At 35.2% G+C, this 27037-nt stretch overlaps 2 protein-coding genes across 2 annotated transcripts; both read left to right on the top strand.

The window, feature by feature from the left end:
• The first annotated feature begins 1395 nt into the window (after window positions 1-1395).
• On the top strand, window positions 1396-23841 carry LOC144433610 (kinesin-II 95 kDa subunit-like). The gene is made up of 19 exons (XM_078121947.1): window positions 1396-1552; window positions 2479-2523; window positions 6227-6414; window positions 8017-8141; window positions 9605-9813; window positions 10597-10676; window positions 11062-11131; window positions 11538-11630; window positions 12134-12354; window positions 13013-13191; window positions 13971-14116; window positions 15132-15329; window positions 16191-16310; window positions 16554-16672; window positions 17053-17169; window positions 18658-18763; window positions 19495-19634; window positions 20197-20256; window positions 20816-23841. The coding sequence occupies exons 2-19, from the start codon at window positions 2521-2523 to the stop codon at window positions 20892-20894; spliced, it is 2253 nt and encodes a 750-aa protein (XP_077978073.1). The 5' UTR covers window positions 1396-1552; window positions 2479-2520; the 3' UTR covers window positions 20895-23841.
• Window positions 23109-26789, top strand: LOC144433741 (uncharacterized). Its single transcript, XM_078122100.1, has 2 exons — window positions 23109-23126; window positions 25386-26789. Exons 1-2 carry the CDS (start codon window positions 23109-23111, stop codon window positions 26787-26789), a joined length of 1422 nt encoding a protein of 473 aa, XP_077978226.1.
• Window positions 26790-27037: the final 248 nt, after the last annotated feature.

Raw genomic sequence — 27037 nt, 5'->3', positions numbered from 1 at the left:
TTACAGTGTTTTGATAGCTTTTAATTATGAAGTGCAAGCTATATATATAAAAAAAATATTTAACCATCTATGGAGATAGACAATGTGTAATGTTATATTTCAATCTACAATGTAATATAAGAATAGGATAGTCGGTAATTTTGGTACGTTTTAAAGTAGTTTGTAATAGCCAAATTGCAATCTTGATGTAATATGTAATAAATAATCACTGCAGTAATTTATAATACACCCATACTTTCGCATAATTTGCATTATCATGAAGGAAGATCATTTCAGTTGATTGTTCTATGGATAACAATAGGCTCTAATATTTCTTCCTAAGGATATGTATGTATGTATGTATGTATGTATGTATGTATGTATGTACGTACGTACGTACGTACGTATGTATGTATGTATGTATGTATGTATGTATGTATGTATGTACGTACGTACGTATGTATGTATGAAGGACCCCTTGAATGACTTGAATGACTACAAGTACTACACACTTTACCAAAATTACAGCTACCGTACATTTTTGCGTACGTGATTACCTAACAATTTTTCACAGCGATCTCACATTATTTACTCGGTGATGAATATTTTATGTAAAATTTAACAAGTTGGCGCCATCGTTTGAAAACGTTTGTTTAATGTTGGTTGTTTGTACATGTTCGTAGTGAATAATAAATTGTTTGTCAAAAAAGTGGTATGTGGTATTTTGTATTCTCAGACAGTGTAAGTCTGTTTTACGTATATTTTTGTATATTTGTTTTTGTATATATTGAGTTTGCTAGTTTTAACAAATCATATTGTTTAACTTTTTAAAATTTATTTTAATTTTAAAAAATACTATGTATATTATGTATATGTGCTATATTTTCCTGTGACCCATAGGCAACCAAATGGGAGACTCGAGGGTTCGGTTGAAAGTAGTCTAGTTCCTATACGGTATCGTTACAATTTACACCTCAACTTAGCTAGAGACCACCCAGACTACTTGAAAGGGGTATTTTTGGTCCACGTGACTCCCCCCCCCCCCCTCATCCAACATTATAATAATAATAATTCCCACCAACATAAGCTTTAATATGTCTTGCATATACACCTCAACTTAGCTAGAGATCACCCAGACTACTTGAAAGGGGTATTTTTGGTCCACGTGACTCCCCCCCCCCCCCCTCATCCGACATTATAATAATAATAATTCCCACCAACATAAGCTTTAATATGTCTTACATATACGATAAACTTTCATTGTTAAATTACGAAAAATATACGAGTGAAATGTGTATGATATTGAATTTTCAGTTACGGTGACTAGTGCCCTCTATGTGCGATGTAAGAGACCTTTTTTGGTACGAGATAATAGCGAGAATTGAACAATCCATGTACGCATGCGTCACATATTTCAACAAAATGGCGGAGAGGTTCAGAAAGTGAGACGTCCACTTCGCAGAAATATGTTATGACTCTGAGTATTCTGTAAATATGACACACTCTATTAATCTTTCACGAAGGTAGATCTGTGCTTAGAAGGGTAAAGTATTCTAGCGTCTGTAGAGTGAAGGTAAGCCAAGAACATGCCCGAAACATACACAACGCCGGCTTCGGGACTTCTCTCCTCGGGTTTCTCGACAGCACTTGTCAGTTTCAGTGTCGATCGACCCGTCGCTGTCATTTATTGCGTACATACACAGTTGTTGTTATTTTATCCTATACTTGTCCATATACTTGTGGTATCCATATTTGAAAAGAAGTGAGACGAGCAGAAAGTACATCGAAAAATAATCAGCGGTGCATGTGTTATGACCATGCATGTTTTGGAATAAATTGGATATCACTTTCGCTGGAGGGGATTTTTAACAAGCAGCTGCGATTCTACTTCTCTGTAATTAAGTCCTTGAAAATTCAATATCATGAATGTCTATAAATTTACTTCATTGTTCCCATTTATTCTCTGCCTAACGCGAGTCAGTCAACATGCACATTTGCAGTAACATTTTATGGAAATGATAGCGTTACGGATTTTTTGAGTACATACATGTTGTAATGTACAGTCACCTGACATAATACTAACATTAACAATTTTCGCCATCGAGTTCAAAATTATCACATATAATAAGTTCAGTTATATCATGTACATTTAAGTAAACGTTTTATCATTATTTGTATAGTATCTGCCTATATTTTACAGTTTTGTTCATGGAGTGACATATTATAATACATATAATTAGAAATTATAATTTTGATTAATCAGAAATTTATATGAAATTCTATAAATTTTACTCCAACTCCCCTGGTGGTGCTTAATATCTGTCATAAAATCTTAAACACTAGATACACTATCTTTTATTGCCGTTATGAGTGAAACCCTTTCACAGCTGGAGGCTTGTTAAATTCTAATATAAGTCATAGATTCAGGAATTCCTAGACAACATCCCATGGTGTGACAATATCTCTAACCTATTAACCCCAAAATGTGTTCTATTACAGATTGTTGTTGTACGATATTAAAACAGTCACTAGAGACAAATCATGGTAAGTATTACATGTAACACAATACTACCAGATGTCATTATTTTCAATTATAAACTTCACTGGAAGTTCATCACTTTTAGGTCATCTTATCTTCTGAAATGAAATTCCAGCTGAAATTAAAGAGAGAGTGGGAATTTTTTCGGATGTGTGTCATGTCTATTAAAGCAACATTGGTTGTAACACACAGATGTGATTTCAAGTAGTATATTCATCACATAAAATGACTCATTCGTGTAATTTTAAAATGGCCATATGGATGAGGATTGGGTATTTATTTATGGGCTTTGAATTTATAAAAACCATTTTATTATGACTTCCTACTTGAAAAATCAATGGGAAACAACATTGACAAAAGTCTGTGTTTGTAACTCAATAAATTGCAAAATCATAATATAATATATAAAATGTTTGTTATTGTAATAACAAAATTTTCACACATTTTTTAGCTTTTTGCAATGTAATGACTTACCAAGACAGACCTGGTCAATGTTGTTTTAAATTAATTGTTCAAGTAGGAAGCCGTAATAAAATTGTTTTATAAAATTCTAGCCACATTTATGAAATTCAAAAATGTGAACATTGGTGAGTTTAAAACTAAAGTTAGTACATGGGCAATTTTGCAATTTTATCGAATTATTTGTTGTGACAGAGTACCTGTAACTGACAACATGCTGAGATGATGGATACTAATTATGTAGAAGTGATTATTATTTCTGAAAGTTTTGTTGTGTTTTTCTAGCAAGGATATCTGACAGTAACAGCTAGTAGCCTACAGTGACTGTTTGTATGCGCTGGTTAGATATAAAAATTGTATGGTTAGAATTAGATATAAATATATTGACTTTTACTGTAAATATAATGATACTGATGATGATGATGATGATGATTCTAATGATGATGATGATGATGATGATGATGGTGATGGTGATGATGATGATGATGACAACAACAACAATGATATATATAACTTCACTGTCAAAATCTCACATTTTTCTCTGTGGTGTGTCTTTTAAAAAAATGTATACTTTGTAAATTCAAATATTGCAAACTTGAGTTTGTATTTTTGCACTGGAAGAAATTAGACGTAACTTTGGGTGACGGAAACGGTAGTTTATAGTGGGGTCAAGAGTGCTGTGACAGTCTGTAGCTCATTGTATTGTTTTACTTATAGAATCAAATTTTGGACATACGTAATTTTCACCAAGAGAAAAAATGTTGAATGTTGTTAAAGGCTTACAGAATTTTCTTTATGTTTTCACAGGAAAGTATTTAATAAGGATTAAGTGCAAGAAAAATGTAAAGTAAATGTAAAAGTAAAGATAGTTTTCCATATATGCAAATTAATGTCTATGTATTTAAGTAAAATTTATCCTGCTGAGTAAGGACTTTTGAAAGTATTGCGGTGACTCACTTCTAAATTTGTTTCTTTTGTACTGAAATCAACAAAAGAATGTAAAGTTTGTGCATGACTCATTGGGAGGCTTTGTTATATGAAAAACTTTAGTTTGATTGATTGATGAAAAGTTACCATAGATACACTTACATACACTTCATATATTATTTACCAGTATTTGTTATTGTTCAACTGAAAAAGGGTACATGATATACAGGGTCTTGGCCTGTGAGTTAGTGACAAAAACCCTCAATGTCATGCATATTTTCTAGTTTGAATGAAGAAAAATGTTGGTAAGTAATGTAATTGTACCTACAGAAGCTTTATCATGAAATTTAAAAAAAAAAGATGAAGGTGATTTTGAACAATTTTGGACACTGCAGAATACAGAACAAACAATAGCTCTCAAATTCTTCACAATCATCAGTTCAAGTTTATATTCAAACAAGATACAATTTATTGGCTGTACACCAGATCCTTAGAACTTGGATACTGACACTCTTTATTTATTCACACACACACACACACACACACACACACACACACACACACACACACACACATACATACATACATACATACATACACACATACATACATACATACATACATACACAGATACATACATACGTACATACGTACGTACATACACACACACATACATACATTCATACATACATACATACATACATACACAGATACGTACGTACGTACATACATACGTACGTACGTACATACACACATACACACACTTATACGTCACCTGTCACCAATCTTGCATTCTGATTGGTCGAGAGCCCTGCAGATACACAGGCATATTTTTCACCAACAGCCGTATTTTTGCTTGTTGTATCATGTGATCACTGCACGTCCCCTTGTAAACAAATCTAGCAGACAACTAGAGATCGAGCTATAACCAGCATTTCCAATGCCAAATTTGTGGTCAATCGAACAAAATATCACCGTTGTATACATTGTAACAAGTCTTTGAACTGTACTTTTCATGTCACAGGGAAATAGTCAAAAATTCCACACACAACCGTGAAAGTCCAGTGACGGTGAACGCACGGTCGTCACGCGATTGTAAACATGAATTCCTAAATTTATGAAGGATATGAAAATTACCACCACAGAGGGTGTAATTTTTGCTTAACTAGAACAACAAAGCATATCACGAACATTTATGTACATTTAATGGAATACAGTATGCAAAACAAAGACGCACTCATTTTTCAGCTGATGGTTATAAGTTTGAATATATCGCTGAGTGATATGCAAATAGTAAACATTACGTCATACTACTGAGCAAAGGCGCACTCTGATTGAATGATAAAGTTAAGGCTGACATGTAAACAACCGCATTGCAGTTATCAGAGAGGTGCATGATACTACGCTCAACAGTATAACGCGGAAGTAATTTTATTTTAAAATGAAACAGCATTTTTAGACATTCAAAAATGAATTCATAGTCGCAGGTGACGTATAAGTATGTTATTTGCCAAATACTGTGCCACATCTTGCTGCTCAAGGTATTTTTTCTGGTATAACGGCTCCCCTTCGGTTCTCCGTTATACCAGAAAAAATTACCTCTCGCAGCAAGATATGGAACGGTATTTGGCAAATAACATATACATATACACACACACCCCATTAGATATTCTAGCAATATCCAGACAATAGCTTTTCTGTACACTAGGCAAAATTGAAACATTTCATCACATCATGCATACTTTCATAAATAAGTGTCAGTTACAATTCTAATATTTTTGGTTTAAATGTGTACAACTTGGCTTGCATGCACATTTCAGGATGTATATATTGTTTGTATTGTATATATATATGTTTCCTAGCATAACACTGAACAGTCATTATACCATGCATGAACCAAGTTCAGCAAAAAAATATGGAATATATACTCTGGTTGTTGTACAACACAGCAACGTGTGTCTAGATCACTGGTTCTACTGTGTTCAAAATATGAGTCAAAACATTCAAAATTTGCCATTACTTTCCCTGAATTTCTTTGATAGTACTGGTGCTAGTACAGTATAATATTATAAAATGTTATTTTGCAATATTTTCTTCATTCATCCCGAAAATACTCATGACCTAATGGTTGTCACTACCAGTAGCTAGACGAGTAGTAACAAAGACCCCTTAGAGTATTTTCCTTGGCTGAATGAAGAAAAATATTGGGGAATAACATCTAAGTATTTGTCAACAAAAATGAACAAGAGTGTTCTTATAATGACACTTTTCCTTGGTATTTATTTCTCTGATCAGAAACATATTGATCTTTTTCCTTTTCAGTCTAAGAAAGCCGAGTCAGTCAAAGTGGTGGTCAGATGTCGACCAATGAACCAGAAAGAAATAGCTGCAGGGCATGAAAGAGTGATTGATATGGACATAAAACGAGGTGTTATCACAGTCAGAAATATCAATGCAAGTCATGGCGAACAACCGAGACAGTTCACATTTGATTCAGTGTATGATTGGAAGTAAGTGGATTTTCAAACGTCTATGCCCATCACCTACTCACTGGATCTCTGACTTTGCTGTACTCATTCTAGTCTTGTTGCTATACGGACTTTAGGCTCGATTCTCACTGTCTCTCTCTCTCTCCCTCCCTCCCTCTCTCTCCATGTATAGTCAAATGATCACAATCTACTGAAAACCTAGCTAAATCTCCTGCTGGGGAACAGCACATGTCAGTTGTAATTAATTGCTTTGTTAAGTTTACAACTAGCGCCATCTCCAGTCTGTAAGTAAGTTACATGAGGATGCAATAACATCACCATGTTTATATCAACACTCTAATAGCATTTAGCTACTGCTGTTGGTGGTGGTGGTGGTGGTGGTGAGAATGGAATTTTGTATAATTAGTAAAGAGTATATGGTGAAGAGAGAAATCATAGAAAATTGAACCCAACGAATAGTAACTATAACTAGACTATATTCATTCTCCTTTTATCCATGATACTTGATAGACACAGACACACAGAGTAGACAAACAGCTAACCTTTGAGGACAACCAACTTTGGAAGCTGTTTTTTGGTTATGGTTACTCACTTCTAAATTAGTTTCTCAAAGATGAAACCGACAAAAGAATTAAATTTGCATATGACTCACTATCATTTATAGTGTGCCGCTTCCATATAAGGGTTGACATTCTTAATTCTTTCCTTTTGATTGGCTGTTACCATGGATACATTCTGTCGTGTTCACTATTGACAATTGACATTTCATTTTATTGTATTACTCTACTTGACATTTACCCACTTAAGTTTCACCCTTGTATAAAATACTAAGTTAACTTGCCACTCCAAACATAGTAATTATATTTTGTTCTGTTGAAATTAATCATTTTAATGTGGAGCAGTAAACGTGGATGTTTTTCTTGGATGTTATTACTGGACAAAAATTTAATGGAAGAAAATAAAGCAGTTTCTTATGTATAGTATAATAGGTCTGCAGACATTCTTTGTTTATTACTATAGTATATATATAGATTGTTTAAAAGCGAGTGCAGTGTACATTGTAGAAGTAAAAGTCATCCATCAACCACTTTACTGGTCTTGTGTATAACGTGCCAAGTGTGTAACAAAGTAATTGCAATCTATCCTACCTGACTTGTTGTTTTTGAAAGGCAACAGTTTCACGTCCTATCCTGGACGCTTTGCAAGATGATCTAATGACAGATGCTTGCTGACACCTGAAGTAGAATTATATGGGGTTCTCATCATCATATGGCAATTCTACGCTGTCAGGTGTCGCCAACGATCTGTCATCATATCATCAGTCGGCCAGAAGAAGTGCCTAGGATAGGATTGTTGCCATTCAAAACAAGAGTATTAAGTCCGGTAAGATAGATTGTAATTACTTTGTTACTAACTTCATACCTGGATGATTGGGAACATTTATAGACATATTGCTAAGTTTGGTTTCTCTAAGCTCTTGATACTGCCATCTCACCAAACAGAAGTAGTTTTTTCACATGGATAATTGACAAATTTGCTCTTAACTGCCTGTACCATCGTTTTAGTTTGATAGCCCTACATGTACACATCTGATGCATTTCTCAATTTTAATTCATGTTTTAGCTCAATACAAAGAGGATTGTATGATGAGACATTCCGTGTTCTAGTCGACTCTGTACTAGAGGGCTTTAATGGTACTATATTTGCCTATGGACAAACTGGTACTGGCAAGACGTTTACTATGGAAGGTCAGTGGTTGGATATAATAATTAGTTGTTGAATTGGATGATAGGATCATCTTTGCTAATGTCAGGACCTTTCAGGAGAATATCATTCCATATGCTACTATTTTGACTGAAACTTAAATGACAGTAGAAACTGGACTTTCAGCTAAGATAGACACCATGGAAACTGAACTTTCAGCTAAGATAGACACAGTGGAAACTGAACTTTCAGCTAAGATAGACACAGTGGAAACTGAACTTTCAGCTAAGATAGACACAGTGAAAACTGAACTTTCAGCTAAGATAGACACAGTGAAAACTGAACTTTCAGCTAAGATAGACACAGTGAAAACTGAACTTTCAGCTAAGATAGACACAGTGGAAACTGAACTTTCGGCTAAGATACATGTAGACACAGTGAAAACTGAACTTTCAGCTAAGATAGACACAGTGGAAACTGAACTTTCAGCTAAGATAGACACAGTGGAAACTGAACTTTCAGCTAAGATAGACACAGTGGAAACTGAACTTTCGGCTAAGTTAGACACAGTGGAAACTGAACTTTCAGCTAAGATAGACACAGTGGAAACTGAACTTTCAGCTAAGATAGACACAGTGAAAACTGAACTTTCAGCTAAGATAGACACAGTGAAAACTGAACTTTCAGCTAAGATAGGCACAGTGGAAACTGAACTTTCAGCTAAGATAGACACAGTGGAAACTGAACTCTCAGCTAAGATAGACACAGTGGAAACTGAACTCTCAGCTAAGATAGACACAGTCGAAACTGAACTCTCAGCTAAGATAGACACAGTCGAAACTGAACTCTCAGCTAAGATAGACACAGTGAAAACTGAACTTTCAGCTAAGATAGGCACAGTGGAAACTGAACTTTCAGCTAAGATAGACACAGTGGAAACTGAACTTTCAGCTAAGATAGACACAGTGGAAACTGAACTTTCAGCTAAGATAGGCACAGTGAAAACTGAACTTTCAGCTAAGATAGACACAGTGGAAACTGAACTTTCAGCTAAGATAGACACAGTGGAAACTGAACTTTCAGCTAAGATAGGCACAGACTAAAACTATTGTAGTGACATGTTTGTACAGTACCGGTACTCATGGTAGAGTGGCATATCCAAAGACTTCCATTATCCTGCAATGTTATGTTATTGAGGACTTCCAATTTTTACACCAGCTTGATTTCAGGGTTATTATATCTGTACAACAAAGTCAGCACTATCACCCAATTGTGATATTTGATGCCCTTTTTTCAACAGATTGGCAAAAGATAAATTTTAAAAAAAACAGCAAAAAATTACATTTTGCAAACTTACCATAATCTTAAAATTGATGTGTTAAACTCCTCGCGTTTAACCAGCATTTGTCAAGATAGTTATGTCAAATATTGAGAATGAATACAAAATGCAATCAAGATCAAATTCATCTCAGCAATGTTAATTGTAAACTGTGATATCATTATCCAGGTGTGCGCAGTGATCCAGAACTCCGAGGTGTGATTCCAAATTCCTTTGACCACATATTTACACATATATCCCGGTCAGAAAATCAACAGTATTTAGTGAGAGCATCATACTTGGAGATCTATCAGGAGGAGATCAGAGACTTGCTTTCCAAAGACCAGAAGAAACGGTTAGAATTGAAAGAAAGGCCAGACACGGGTGTTTATGTTAAGGTGGGCATGTGGAGTATAAAGTAGTTTACAACCCATAACACCTAAGTAAAGCGTTTTCTGTATATACCACAAGCATTTATAACATCCATATCAAGTGTAAAAGTATACATTGTACTGTCTCATTTGTTAATTTACCACATTAGAAAGCCCAAATGTTAGGCCTGTAAATAAACTAAATGAAACAGTATGCTTTTACACCTGATATGAATGCTATAAATGAGTGCAGCACATAAAGAAAGTGCTTTACTTCAGTGTTACCTGTTGTAACTATTCAACTTGCACTGGCTGGAACAGGAGCATTATTTTTTTAATATAGACAACCAGCAATATTCATTGAAAATAGTCAAATTACCAATAATTAGACATTGTACATGGTGGTTGATTTATCAATATAAATATTAACAGGTTGATATAATGATAATGTTCGTTCGCAGATTTTAGGTTACGGACCCAAAAATCAGTTTGATTAGATTCATTGTACTATCATATGTATATATATATATATATATAGCTACGTGTACCCATACTTTGTTCAATAGTATTGAAAGTTTATGATGTTATAAGTAAGCCATTACTTCCAGCAAACAGTTTGAAAAAAAAAAAAACATTCCAGCTAGTGCAGATTTAACATTGCTATCGTTCTTTTTATTACCATGGCGTTCAAAGCTGTGAAACCAAAGTATGTGCAGGTCTTAAAGTCATATTATTATTTTGAAGAAAAAAATTCTAGATTTTACATTTGTTACATTTATTATCACTGTTTTTTTTTTCATTTATTTACAGGATCTCTCCTCGTTTGTCACAAAAAGTGTGAAAGAGATTGAACATGTGATGAATGTAGGTAATCAGAACAGAGCTGTTGGGTAAGCAAGCTTCTTGTTATGTACATTGAATTACTCTTTGTTGTTTCACAATATGTTGTCTAGAAGAATAATGAAGTAGTTTTGTTCTTTAAAAATCTAAAAAGAAATACCCATTTCTTATCCACATGGCCACTTTAACTCTTTCACCACCATTGGCCTCATGAGGCCAATGTCAGCTTAGGATTAAAACATTTAAATGAAAATAGTTGTCTGGTAGAGGTGTATGAAAGGTTAGTCCAGAGCAAGAGATTAACCCTGTGTAATCTGTATGGCTCCAGTAATAAGATATGATAATTGTAATCCAACAATGTTTGCATTAGCCATTATGGTTTAAGAGATCTAATGACATGATAATAATTTCAAATGAAATTTATTCTTTTTTCAGGTCAACTAACATGAATGAACACAGTTCTCGTTCCCATGCTATATTCATTATTACAATAGAGTGTAGTGAGGTAAGTACTACTAGTATCTAATTACTGTATCTTCCCTTTTTATTTGTTTCATTTTAACACAAAGTGAAAATAGTATATGTTAAAAGTATGAGATCACTTCAGTGTAGCTTTGGACAATATTACTTTGAAACTACTTACTTTTAACAACCAAATAGTCTCAAAGGCAGAAATAAGTGTTAGTGGACTTTCCTTTAAAAGTTTGTGGTTTTGTTGAATGTAGGTTGGGGAGCAGTGCACATATTTTGTTGGACTTTTTGTCACAAGAGGCATCGGTATTTGATAATAAAAGTTGTTTGTCAACTAACTACTTGTTTTAAATGTTCATCAATAATTTCGTGGAAACAGCTTATGTTTTAATTACCTTACCTTACCGGTATATCAAACTTATGTATTGTCTTGGTTTCAGACTGGTTTAGATGGTGAGAATCATATTCGTGTTGGTAAACTAAATCTGGTAGATCTTGCTGGCAGTGAGAGACAAGCCAAGACGGGAGCAACTGTAAGTTGATGTCAAATTTCTGAAACAGTATAATGCAAGAACTCATTGCCAACTTGCTAGCTTGATGTTAGCCTGATGTTGACAGTGACTGCCTAAGCTAGCCTGGTTCTAACATGTGGCCGGTGTAGGCATTAACCCTTCCAGTTGCTTACACATGTTGATGAGGTGCTAGTTCCAGCCTGGTGTTACCACTGAGCTATCCTGTCGCTAACATTGCACTGGTGCAGGCATGCATCACCTGTATAGTTGCAAACACACGTTACTGAGTTGTCAGTGTTGGCCCAGTGTTCACACAGCTAATCGGATGCTACTAAGCTCGCTCAATCACCCAGCTATTTTCTTGCTCAATGTGACAAGGGAAAACTTTTTAAGCCTCTTCCCTTACATTATACCATTGATACATGGAATTGAAATTATTGAATATGTACATCTTATATCCGAAATGACAGAAACAGTGATAAGTTGTGTGTACCTGTACTTACACCTGTTATTGTATTTTTCAGGGAGAACGTTTGAAAGAAGCAACGAAAATTAATTTGTCATTGTCAGCATTGGGTAACGTTATCTCTGCTCTAGTTGATGGCAAGAGTACACACATTCCATATCGTGATTCCAAATTGACCAGACTTCTGCAAGACTCATTAGGTGGTAATGCTAAGACAGTGATGGTAGCTAATATCGGTCCTGCTAGCTACAACTATGATGAATCTCTGACAACATTGAGGTATGTGATAGTTTTCTAAGATTAATCAGTTGGCTTCTCACCTGGCATGAGGAGTTGCATGTAGAGGTACACTTCAGTACAGTTGCTTGAAACACACCAGTTCACATGTTAGCTGGTTAGAGCACTCCGAGTAGAATTCAAGGGACGTAGGTTTGACTCCTACATGTGTCACTATTCATTCCTGAATTTCTGTTTGTTCCTTCTTTTCTGCTTGCTGATGTTAGACGTCTTGTAGTTTTTTCTAATAAGTGGCTTTGTAAGCAAATTATAACTTGAAATAATATGCATGATGAAAACAGAAATGGCGGTATGATTGAAACATGGCTGTCAGTTCTGTACTTTTTGTTGGCTGTGTAATTTGCAATTTTTTATACAAGTTGTACGCTTTCCTTGGTGCATGCCTTCTGGTCTTAAAGGCCTACTCCACATATAAATAGAGGTCAGATTAAGATGATGCTCATTATGCTAGATAACTTTGACTGTGTAACACACTCACAATGAGCTGACCAATGCCACGATACACTAACCAATACTATCTCACAGCTAGCTTTCTAATAAATCCTGTGAAGTGTAAGAGTCCTTAATACCCATCATTCTGTTTATCTTCAATGCAAAGATATCAATTCAACTATCTATCATTTCTTGTCTGTGTCTATAGATATGCCAATCGTGCCAAGAACATCAAGAATAAACCAAAGATTAACGAGGATCCAAAGGATGCTTTACTTCGAGAATTCCAGGATGAGATTGCAAGACTGAAATCACAGCTAGATAAGAAGGGAGGAGGAGGTGGTGGTGGTAAGAGGAAAAAGAGAAGACGAAGGAGGGTGACTGCAGGTATGAATTATCATTAGAAAGGAAGAGATGTACATATACAATATATGTATGTAGATGAAATAGTTTATGAACAGAATATCAAATTCTCCCAAAGAAACTAGATCTTCTGTCAGTATATTTATTTATCTATTTATTTATTCATTTAGATGTCTGTCTACCCTATGTGTGTATATGTATGTATATGTGTGCATGTACATTTGTATATATATATATATATATATATATATATATATATATATATATATATATATATATATATATATATATATATATATACATATATATACATATATATATATACATATATATATATATATATATATATATATATATATATATATATATATATATATATATATATATATATTTATTTATGCATGCATGTAGGTATATATTTATGTATGTATGTATGTATGTATGTAGCTAGCTATATATATGTCTTTCTTTTTATCTATCAATCTATGTCTTCCCTCTAAGGCTATCTATCTATCTCTCTATCTATCTATCCATCTCTATCTATCTATCTGTCTAATTTTTCATTTTAGTTGTTACTGACATATACACTATTGTTTTAAATATGCATGTAATCATGTGATTGCTAAAGTTCTGTACCTGTTCTAAATAGCATTTCCATGTTTTGGAAGCTAATTACGTTCCTTGTATCTGCCACTTTCTGATTATTATACAACCCTTGGGGGAATACTGATTTCAAGATGTGATAATGTAATGGGTAAATAGTTCTTTTCATAATATCTTCTTTGTAATAATCTGTTTGTAAGATGGTCAAGTGATCTCAGAAGATGAAGATGATGATGATGAAGAGGGAGATGAGGAGGCAGATGAGGAGGAATTCTATAAAGAAGCCCAGCAGAAACTAGAAGAAGAGAAGCAGTCTATCCTGAACAATCAAAATATGCTGTCTGAGGTTAGTATATGAGACTTAAATTCTTGTAACTTTGTCTTTATACGTAACTGTAGAGAAATACAGGGTATGCTGTACTTGCAATTTCATTTTGATGCTTGCTGTCTTTGTCAAGGAATGTATTGTGAATGAATATTATCATTTCGTCACATTTTCATGGAAAGAGGGGTGAGGTTGGGAACTCTTTCTCCCCAAAGTAAGGAAATTGTGACAGATTCACCTGTTAATCTCAGGACTTGAAATAATGGTGTTTTAATTGTCCCAGTCAAGTGATTTGAAGCACTGAGCAAGTGATTTTATAAAATATACTTGTACCAATGGGCAAGTTGAATTTATCATGTTTTGGGTTTTTTTTTAAAACCTCTGCTCACTTAATTGTAATATAAGTAAAACTTTTGTGTACCTGCAGAAACTCTCAAAGTGATTTTTTTAAGATATGCATACAAATGATTAGTCTGCTCAATAGATTTCCTGAGTTTACTCAGAGTGGAAGTAAGGTTTGCTTATCAAAAGGGACAACATGTCAATAAAATTTGCAAAACAAATATCCACTTGTGGACAAGTACTTTCTGATTAGGACAAGTGCTTTTTTAATTTCTACTTGTCCAGTGGGCAAAAGATATTTTCCATTTATTTCAAGCCCTGACTATAAATGCAATATAGATGAACCAACTACTCCAAAACTACCGGAGTTATTTTTGAGAGCTTGTCAAACAAAACGTTTTGTATTCCTAGTATTGGTTTCCAATTTTGTCTCCACGTGATTTACGAAGAACATTTCCTGAAATTGGTGAAGTTACACTAAAGTTCAGAGATAATATCAGCAATAAACACAAGAATGCACACAATTAAATGATGAAAACACAGCACATATTTAAAGTCACCAACCTTTTGATGTAGTGATGTCTGATAGAGAACGCGTAGGTTCCCTTTGAATGACGTTATTATGCTGCTACAATATAGATCACATATAAATATGTGCATCTAAACCTCTCTAATAATTTGTTTTTTTTGGTAGGAAAAGGAAAAACTTCTACTAGTAACTCAGGAGAAGCAAGAGCAGTTGAAGACACAGCAGCAGGCCAGGGATCAATTAGCTACAAAGATTAAAGCCATGGAAAGCAAACTACTAGTTGGTGGTAAAAGTATTGTAGACCATACCAATGAACAACAGAAGAAATTAGAACTACAACGACTGGAAATTGTTGAACAACAGGTATGTATATCTATAGAGTTCACAATATTTGTAAATATTTACTTTGAAATATTGAATATTTGTAGAACATTGCGCAAATAGTAATTATTGTATATTCTGATTTGAGAAAAGTTAATACAATTTACAGCCAAATCCACAAAACCCTCCACTTGAAATTTTTGTCAATCTTCTCTTTATTATAGTTGACATTTTCAAATATTGTCAAATATGAAACAAATACCTAATATAACTTATATTTGTGATACTGTCCTTCTAATTTGATATTATTTGATTGATCAATTATCATTTCTGTAAATGTTGATCTGACATGAGAAATAAACTGATATTTTGCCTAAAGTTTCAATGATGAAGATTTTGTGTGGATGGAGGTTTTGCAGGAAATACTTCAAATTAGAACGTTAAATACCAGAATATGAGTAAGAATTTTTTGCTTATTCATTGTAACATACACCTTGCAAATAAAAGTCAACAACTTTTGCAATTACTTTGTTCAGAAATCTCAAACCCGTTCTCATTTAAAGCCATGGTTAAAAAAAAATCAGGGGTCACCTTGCCAAATTTTGAAATAGAGGTCTAAATGATATCAAGGTCACCTTGCCAAATTTTGAAATGGAGGTCTAAATGATATCAAAATGTAGAATCCAATATGGCTGCCAAACACTGTGGTAACTCTGACATCAAGATAATTAATGCACAAAATTACTTTTTATCATATCAAGCCAACCAGGAACAGGCTTTCAAAGTTTCTTGTTGCCAAGTTTGGAGAGAGAGGTTAAGATATTTGATCTTTAGGGAAACTTGTCGCTAAGGCACATCCTACCTTAACACAAACAGAATATGTGATTTATTCTTTCAAAACAGAGAAAAGAACGAGAGATGGAACAGCAGATTATGACCAGAAATGAAGCACAGCTAGAATTGACCGAAACCTACACATCATTACAACAAGAAGTGGAAATCAAGACAAAGAAACTTAAAAAGGTATTTTTAAAAAATGGTATAATAGAGCATTTGTGTGGATGAACTGCAGTATTTCATGCAGTATTGTAGAACGGTTATTAGAGAGTAAACTCAAATTGACTAGTTACTTACAAATGTAAACTCTCTTACAGCCAGGTTGTTTTCACTAAATTGTCTGTTTATATTGCTGTTATGATTACATATACCATCAATGATTGACAATAAGACTATTAATACTTTTACCCACTTTGCTTTATTCTACAGTTGTTTTCTAAACTACAAGCTGTCAAACAAGATATCCAAGACCAACAAGAAGAACACATCAGGGAACGACAAGAACTTGAACAAACACAGAATGAACTAACTCGGGAACTCAAACTCAAGTAAGATAATAGTTATTTCATTAATCCTCTTGTTAAGGGTTGGAGGGGGGCTGTTGTTTGTACACAAAAAACTAGAAATTGGAAAAACAGGACTAGGTATTCATTTATGATAGATGACAAAAAAATCAAATTTGATAAGTTTGGTATGCTAATAATTCCCCTCAGAAATGAATCTTTGTAGAAGACGCCCTCACACACCACTTCATTTCTGTGTGACAAATGGATGATGTGGATTTTTCATTCTTATTTTGTGACCCTAGAGACATAGGAATATAGACTTCAGTTGAGTGTCTGTCTCTTTTGGGTTTGTGGAGAAAGCAATGTTTTGATGTAAAATGTGTCTATGTTATGACATTAATGTAGTATTCTGATTTTCACAGAATGTTGATCATTGAAAACTTCATCCCACCAGAAGAGAAAGCCAAGATTATGAATCGTAGTGTATTTGATGAGGAAGAAGATACTTGGAGATTGACTCCCTTGGCTAAAACAGATGGGTAAGTCATTGCCAGACATCCCTACCCCCTCACCCCCTTAGCTAAAACAGATGGGTAAGTCATTGCCAGACACCCCTACCCCCTCACCCCCTTAGCTAAAACAGATGGGTAAGTCATTGCCAGACACCCCTACCCCCTCACCCCCTTAGCTAAAACAGATGGGTAAGTCATTGCCAGACACCCCTACCCCCTCACCCCCTTAGCTAAAACAGATGGGTAAGTCATTGCCAGACACCCCTACCCCCTCACCCCCTTAGCTAAAACAGATGGGTAAGTCATTGCCAGACACCCCTACCCCCTCACCCCTTAGCTAAAACAGATGGGTAAGTCATTGCCAGACACCCCTACCCCCTCACCCCCTTAGCTAAAACAGATGGGTAAGTCATTGCCAGACACCCCTACCCCCTCACCCCCTTAGCTAAAACAGATGGGTAAGTCATTGCCAGACACCCCTACCCCCTCACCCCCTTAGCTAAAACAGATGGGTAAGTCATTGCCAGACACCCCTACCCCCTCACCCCCTTAGCTAAAACAGATGGGTAAGTCATTGCCAGACACCCCTACCCCCTCACCCCCTTAGCTAAAACAGATGGGTAAGTCATTGCCAGACACCCCTACCCCCTCACCCCCTTAGCTAAAACAGATGGGTAAGTCATTGCCAGACACCCCTACCCCCTCACCCCCTTAGCTAAAACAGATGGGTAAGTCATTGCCAGACACCCCTACCCCCTCACCCCCTTAGCTAAAACAGATGGGTAAGTCATTGCCAGACACCCCTACCCCCTCACCCCCTTAGCTAAAACAGATGGGTAAGTCATTGCCAGACACCCCTACCCCCTCACCCCCTTAGCTAAAACAGATGGGTAAGTCATTGCCAGACACCCCTACCCCCTCACCCCCTTAGCTAAAACAGATGGGTAAGTTATTGCCATTGCCAGACACTGTCCTCCCACTTCCCACCTTAGAGTAAAACAAATGAGTAACCATAACCATACACTCCACCCCCACCCCACTCCCTCAGCTAAAACATGGGTATAAGTCATAGCCAGACCCCCCAGGCTAAAACATATGGGTAAGTCATTGACAACGTACAATTTCTTTGTGTGTCGTTATGCTATGGATATAATCATATACATGTAATGGTGATGCTGGTGAAATGTAGAGACTTGTATGTGACACACACTTTATTGTGTGTTCAGCCAAGATCTCATCTTATATCTGATGATAACAATTAACATTATGCCATAACCTATGTACATGTAGGTGTAATAGCATTAAATTTTGTAACTAATAGTTTGAAAGCTGCCTGTGAACAGCACTCCCAGTGGCCAAACTATACAACCTTTTGTTTTTCTAATAACCAGATTGTGGTATATTATGTACAGAACAAGTTCGCCACTGTGCAAATCATACTCATATCGTAGGTCTTGATTTACCAATCGCTGCCAAATACAACATTTACAGATAGTTTTATGTATTGTTTATCAGACCACAGCAAATGGTGAAGAGACCAGTATCAGCATGTGGTAACAGAAGACCAATGGCGGAGTATGCTAGAATGGCAGCAGCTATGGGTGGACATTACAGATACAAGGTTAGTTGTATTCTGTAGTCCTGCACACATTCACAATTACACTGTCGCGACAAAAACTACAAATTTCCCATTTCTGTTTAGAATTTACCTATTTAAGTATTGTAGCAAATGTTTGCAGCAACACTACATTTACTGTTATCTGTAACATTCTTATTTTGTTATTTTTATTTATATGTAGAATCTATTCATATGATGTTCATAAATTTGGCAAGTGTTCACTGCAAAGGTGTATGCTACATTCTTAGTTTTATCATTCCTTTGGATATAGCAAACAAGTTCAATGTCAATCACAATAGAAATCACATATATACTTTCTGCAGAAGTCAACTTATTGTATAAATTTACATGTAAACTGGGTACGGTTTGCAGCATGATTGAAATACTTCAGTGTGTGTTGAACACATCACATATGGACACTTTATAATAGTTATCTTTGTCATGTATTTTCATATCAAAGACAATCATCATTAGCTATACACAACTCAAAACTATTTTGTGCAGTCGTTGTGATGTGTTATGTGCCCATAATATGATCTATGCCATTGTATGATCTATTTGCAGTGAAGAGTAAAGAGTGTATGTAAACTTGAATATAGAACAATGTAACGTCTTTTAATTTTGAAACAAAAACAACCAAGGGACAACATTTCATGAAGATATAAATTTAAAAAATCAGAATGTTTAATTAGCAATTCTTTTGTGAACATGTTGAACTAATCTTGTATTTACAGGGTGAAAATATTTTGATAGTTGAGTTGGACATGCCTAACCGTACAACCCGTGACTATGAAGGTCCAACAGTGGCACCTAGAGTACAGGCAGCTTTAGATGCTGCATTGCAGGATGAAGAAGACATTGATCTTGACATTCAGTGAGTATACTTGACTTTATCACTTGTATTGTAGTCTAAATGTAAGGTGACCTTCATCTTGACCCAAATATCAATTCGAAGGAATTTATTACGTGTGAAAGTAGACAGATGAAAAAAATTAAGAGGTGGACTAATTTGCATATATTTGCATAATAATTTGCATTATGCAAGAAGTATATTATAATGCAAGCTACTCAAATCATCCGGCACATTTTGCTTGACTTGTAAAATTGTAATAGCAGGACTTGGGTTTGGGCTTGGGGTACTTACTGTAATAAGGACACAAGCTGTACCATGTTTGTACATCTGCACAATTGATACAATTACCCACAGGTGATTCATTACATTATTATGAGTATGTCATTATATCCAACAGAACAGTTTCAAAACATGTTCCAGTTGCAGCTAGTACAGATTTAATACAGTAACTTCAATATGGATGTATTTATACTTAGGTGAAGCTCAGTTGTAACAACAAATTCATACTTTGCCATGTAATGGAACACACATTGTTATTCCATACTCAGAGTAATCCAATATTAATTATGCGTCTTCTCTATAGGCCAGAAGTGTTCAGGTCAAAGGTCAAAGGCAAAAAGAGGGACAAGAGTGCAAGATCAAGGTAAGTAATAAATGTATAATTGTCAATCAATGTCAAACTGCTTCTCATTGGATGAACACCTTCATACAATTTTGTCATATTAAGAAGTAGCATGCAAGGAATTGCGCCCTCTGGTGATGAAGAATTGAAATGTTTTTATCAATCATCTCAGAATAATGTCATTGTAAGTTTAAAGGTCTAACTTTGAAAGGTTAATTAATCATAAGTAACACTAGCATTTTTACATAAATGAACAGCTTTGATAATTCCCAACAGCTTGATTCTTCAAGAATAATATTGTACCTGTCACAGCAACCATTGCATCATACCCACACTAAAGGTTGAGCCTTCAAATATTCCTGAACTAGTGTATTTGTGTATAATAAGTCATTTGTGTTGACATGTTATACTTATATATATACATCACAAAGTATTTAGACTTATTGTGGTGATCTACAGGACAATATACATGAATGTATATGAATACGCTAATGATCTCATTAATATGTAAATAGATGCGCACGTTAGACCAGAGTAAAAACTCAACATGTTTTCTTTCTTTCTATTTTCTCACTTTCAGACCTGCAACTGCAAAGCGTAACCAACCACAGACACAATCTGAACTCTATCCAAAAGCCAGAGGACTGATATCAAAGTAAATTTGTCATTTTGTGTGTTTAATGTACAGTGCCTAGGCAAGACAGAGTTTATACAGTGCAATGTACAATGTTTGATAGATCGCTGTTGCCATATTAAGTTTCTACAAGAAGGGATACATACTTGAATCACTTTTGAACTGGTGAATGCAAAGTTGAAAAGACAAACATGACGATAGAACTTCACTGCTTCACTGCTTGTCAAAAATGTCATCACACTTACATTACACCTTCAATTGTAGTAATTAGCTGTTAAACAATCAACCTATGATATACATAGGGTTAACCTGCTGTGAAGATATTTTTTTTTCGTAAAATTTTGGAAATTTGGTGGCAAATAATACTGCAGGTGCCTTTCCCTCTAGCATAAATGCATCCATAGAGGGCACTCTTCACATGAATTGCAACCATTTCTAAGTGTGATAAACTAAATTACAGTAGTAACTCTATGTCTTAAATCAGACTTGATGGCCAAAATCCATCCGATAAGCAATATGGGTAAAAGTAAAAGCATATAGAAGTTTTTCTCTTTTAAACAAATGTTTAAAAGTCATCCAACTATTCCCCAGTTCATATTGATTCGAGCATAAAATTGCTTATCACATTGTATCATGCTTTTGTTCAATTTTTGAACAAGACAAGCTCTCAACCTTTGTGAATGACTTCCCATGGCAAACGACCTATGGCAAATGACCTCCAAGTATCCTTGACCTTTAAGGGTAAATGACCCAACAGAGTAGCTTTTCTAACTACCGCATCCAACCACTCGCCAGTTCACATTGATTCAAGCACAGCTTTGCTATACTGCTTTATCAAATCAAACTCTCAACCCTTTTAAAAGACTTCCCATGGCAAACGACCCATGGCAAATTACCTTCAAGGATATATGACCTTTTAGGGTAAATGACCCAACAGGGTAGCTTTTCTAGCTACTGCAATATATTATTCCTTCCATGCAGTAGTATTTGATAATAATATGAATATTCAAATTTGTGATTTTTTTAATTTTTAAGCACATATTCAAAGCAATGCTTCCCTCCACTATTACCTTGTAGATAAGGAAAAAGGTTTGTTGTCATAAATTTATTTGTATGATACATTCCCTTCAAGTTTGGTTTTTTTTGTTACCTTATTTTGAAAACATTAATTTGTAAATTTCTACACAGTACCCAGCTTGCCCAGCATTTTCCTTTGTCATCAAGATTTACTTAATAGCCAATTGAAACCTTTTAGGAATGTTTTTATTATGTACAAAATAAGATGGTATATAAAAAAAAAAGACAACAGAAATTATTACAAAAGAAAGTTTTATAGTGAATGACTTTAGAGGGAATTTAATGATCAAAAAAATTGTGTTAATAGTGATATTGTTTGGTTTTAGACAACAGCACTATCAGTGTTTGTGCATATAACACTGTACTGTTTCAAAGTACTACTACTTGTTATTATGAATACTGTGTTCAGGTTGAATTAAGCGATGTTCCAGTGAAATGATTAAATTGATATAACCTGAGATAAGCTTTTTGTACTTGAGTAAATCTATTAAAATATTGTAGTATAATATTAATATCAATGCATGGCTTCAATTGCGTTTAAATTCTTCTGGCATTGTTTAGCACAGTTGATGACACAATATGGGTTTCTTTGATATTTTAGTACATATAGACATGATGTACGACCCATTTCAAATTGCCATTTCACTGGTACTATTTGATACAACCATTCAGAAACCGATAAGAAGAAATGCATATTGTACACTGAGATAGTAAGATCACTATTTCTTGCTACATTTTGTCTCTTATAAAACATACTGCAACAAGACACAGACTTGCTGGCACCAATATTTTGACGTCTGCATTTGATGTCTGTGTGGTGGCAGGTTAGTGCATTTCCTGTTGACAAACCGTCGCAACTAACTGTACTCATTCAATCTTGCTGTCTTAAAAGTGTAGCATGTCAAGTTCCTTATTGGTTTCTGTGTGTTTATATCAGAGCCTGTGAATAGTAACTAGAAACGGGCTGTACTGTACTACAGTACATTATTTCATCAATCACTCACATATTATGTCAGAACATAAGGTTTGATTTATGGCGATGACAAGTAATGGATAATTGTGCTTCAGTAAGTAAATATTACAGCTATACAACACAAATGTAGAGAAACTCAGCTTTATATGCATGCCCCTTTGATATAACCAGTTCGGTTCAGAATATACAATGTCACATCAGCTGTTGGTAAGCTAACCCTGATGCAAACTAAAACTATTGTTGGAGACATGTTGATGTAGTTACAGTTGTTGTAGGGAGATATTTCTGATGCAAGTTTTTCTCCAGTTGGTGGTACATTCAACCCCATTCAGTGTTTATACTGTCTGGATTACAAGGTGTAATCTCCCCACCCATTCCAACAATTATTTTAGTTTGTGTCTATCGTAACTTACCAATATCACCACTTCATCTGGCTACTATATGTAATAAGCAAGTTAACATAAATGTACTTGAACTGTGTTAGACAGTAGAAATGTTCTGACAAGAAAAAAAATATAGAATGGAATGAAATTTGTATAACAAACAATATTATGTTAAATAACTAATACATGAAAGTTTCATATAGGGGGTGGAAGCCACTACCCTAAAGTCCACTGTCAATGAAATATTGCTACTAGAGGGCGGTCTCCACCTTCAAGAACATGCTTGTATTAAAATGAGGTAAACTATGTGTTCTACTTGTAATTTACTTCAATGAGCAGAATACTTTGTTGAAGTTTAAAACAAATTCACTGTAAATAGAGGAATAAAAAGTGATAATTGTTTTCAATAATTAATGAGAACTTTTCATGTGTGTGTATTTATGTCCATTGTAACCTTGTTGTTTCTTCAGAGTTCATGTAGATGTAACTTATTCCAAGTTGTGTAATATTTCCATGATATGTCCTACACTCTGTGTATATTATGCTTGGATTCAAATAAAATTAAATCTATATGGATTTAAACTGTATTTGTTATATGTGTACCGGTAATCATTTGGTCAAAAACGCATATCTCAAAAAGTACTTGGTCAATGAGACTGAAACTTGGTGAGCTGTTTCTAGAAATGTTATTCTGCAGATTTTCTTCAAAATAATTGGCCCTAGCAACCATGACCACGCCCTTAGCAACAACCAATTGTCAGTATATTTTGAACAAGTTGTCACTCCTAGCTTATGAGCACAAAGGGGCGCCTGTTACTTCGACAGATGTCAAAATTTGTGACACAGAGGGCGCTGTTTATGTAAAAGTGGTATAAGGAAATTTATTGCACGGGTTCGTCCTCTCCAATAAATCACATAGGAAGAGACACTGGGTGTATGAAATTACATTTAATGACATATTAAGAAGTATTATAAATTATACCTGCACAAACGTAGCACTTGTCTTGAACAGAAAACATGTATTATATATCGTGGCCGTTCTACGACACGACAATCCGTGTCTACGACACTGCACTATTGTACATGTATAGTGCACAAAATGTGAGTCAAAACATTCCAAATTATTATAGTCTATGCATTTCAGGATAGTCCATAAATTATGCTCATTATATTATTTCCCAACAATTTCCTTAGTTCAGCTACAAAATACTCGTGACCAAACATTGTGTCACTATACGTCTAGCGACTCGCAGTGATGTGACTCGTTAGTTCACGAGTACTTTCTTGGACTGATGCAGAAAGAATAATGTTTACGACCTATAGCTAGTACTATCGATTTACGTACATAACGGAAAGAAACTTTTTCATAAAAGGTTTCTTAAATATACGTTCTTTGCTTCATATATACTGTATATGTACAAAATTATATGACGTTTGAAAATTGATTCTTACCAGGGCGAAACTTCTGCCGACAAGTTCCTAAGACTTGGTGAGTCGTGCTCATGAATATTCATGATATTTCGTGACGCTTAAAGCTTCCAGTTCACTGAATGGTCGAGCATGAGGCAGCGTACTGTCTATCCAGATGATATGACGGGAACTGTTTACGCGTCTACTACACGGGCTTCAAACTATCCTTAGTCCTGCCTCAGGTAGGCCGTGTAGATGGGGCTATTGTTTCCCAACGAATGTCTATCGACTCAGAGTGTTTCGAGGTTTAGGCCTACCAGTTTACACACGTATTCCGTAATAGTAACAATCACCGGCAACGGCAATTTTTGAATATCGTAAATACCTATAAAACGTCATTATTTTGTATTATGGTCATCGTAGACTAGAATACTGTAAGTATTATCATCCTGGAATAGAATGGAATATTATTACCTTACCAGTGGCTGTTGTCACGTACGTCGTCCCTTCGTGCACCATCTGTAAGCAGGACTAGACTATAATCTCCCAATCAAGACATCTAGCCCAACTAATAGAACCACAACTACAAAGACGACCAAAAGTAAATAAACCAAAGCCTCGTAAGGCAAAATCCAAAATACATCCCCTCAAAATCATCAATGTAAATTGCCAGAGTGTACGCGCAAAACTTGCTGGTTTTCAGTACCTCCTACAGGAAGAAGACCCAGATATAGTTGTTGGAACTGAATCTTGGCTTCATAGTGACATTAATAGTGGTGAAATCTTTCCTGCAAACTTCAATGTATTCCGCAAAGACAGGACAATAAATAATGATTACCATGGAGGAGTATTTGTTGCAGTTAAAAATAATCTCATTGCCCAAGACGAACATCACCTCGATCAAGTTGACTGTGAAATGAAATGGATTAGCATCCATGTAAACGGTATTGCACCAATGTTCATAGGCGCTTTCTATCGCTCACAGAAGACAGGTCCTGAGTATGTACGTCTTCTAGAAAACTCATTAGAAGTCATACCAAAAAATGCATCAGTCTGGATACTAGGAGACTTCAACTTACCAGATGTTGATTGGCACTCAAATTCATTCAAACCCTGTGGTAGATACCCTGGACCCAGCAAAGCTATGATCGACATCACCATGAACAATAATTTGCAACAGATGGTATTAGAACCAACCAGAGAAAATAGTATCTTAGACCTGTGTTTTACCAACAACCCCACTTTTGTAAACAGCATCCAGATAAAGCCTGGCATAAGTGACCATGACATTGTTGTCTTACATGCTTCTATCAAGCCAAAAATTGTCAAGTTACCAAAACGGAAAGTGTACCTATATCATAAAGCCGACTTTAACAAGATGTCAAATGAACTCGATGCTCTTAACAGTAGCCTTACTGAAGACATAGTAAACCAGTTGAATATAGACGAACTCTGGAACCAGTTCTCAGATAAAATTCAGACAGCAATGAATGACAATATACCTTCAAAAATAACTTCATCTAAACCAAACGTACCATGGATAAATTCTACTCTTAAAAGAAATATCAGGAAAAAACGCAAACTATATGACAAAGCAAGAAAGACCGGAAACTTTATATTATGGGACAAATTCAAAGAACTAAGAAGACGAAACGACAAACAGATGAGAAAACTGCGACAAGAACACATAAATACCATTGGTCAAAGCCTCCAGACAGATAACACCAAACCATTCTGGAACTACATCAAAGCGCTCCGCAGAGATGTCATTGGTGTATCGCCACTGTCCAGCATGGGCCGCATAGCATCTAGCGCAAAGGAAAAGGCTGAAATCCTAAATAATCAGTTTTGCTCCGTCTTCACAAATGAAGATCTTACCTGCATCCCAAACTTAGGCATTAGCAAGATCCCAAAAATGCCAGACATCACAATCACAACTATAGGAATAGAAAAATTGCTCAAAAATCTGAAAGTAAACAAAGCATCAGGACCGGACAACATACCCGCAAGAATACTCAAAGAATGCGCCACAAGTATTGCACCATATTACAAAAAATCTACCAGAAATCAATATTAACAGGAACCCTACCAAAAGACTGGTTAAATGCAAATGTTTCACCAATCCACAAGAAAGGGGAGAGATCTCTTCCAAGTAACTATAGACCGGTATCACTCACTAGTATCGCTTGTAAACAACTAGAACATATTATACATAGCAACATAATGAACCATTTCGAAAAGTACTCCATACTCTGCGATAGACAACACGGATTCAGAAGTGGACGTTCATGTGAAACACAACTCACAGGCTTGATTGATGACCTT

The sequence above is a fragment of the Glandiceps talaboti genome, chromosome 4 (genome assembly GCF_964340395.1).
Source record: "Glandiceps talaboti chromosome 4, keGlaTala1.1, whole genome shotgun sequence".
NCBI lineage: Eukaryota > Metazoa > Hemichordata > Enteropneusta > Spengelidae > Glandiceps > Glandiceps talaboti.
The sequence above is the reverse complement of the archived record's forward strand: the minus strand, read 5'-3'. Positions and strand labels throughout refer to the sequence as shown.

Bases quoted from the DNA above. Each gene is read 5' to 3' on its own strand.
- LOC144433610 (XM_078121947.1), top strand. The intron at 11,132-11,537 runs GTAAGTACTACT...TCTTGGTTTCAG, and splicing joins TTACAATAGAGTGTAGTGAG to ACTGGTTTAGATGGTGAGAA. The intron at 16,673-17,052 runs GTAAGATAATAG...TGATTTTCACAG, and splicing joins ACTCGGGAACTCAAACTCAA to AATGTTGATCATTGAAAACT.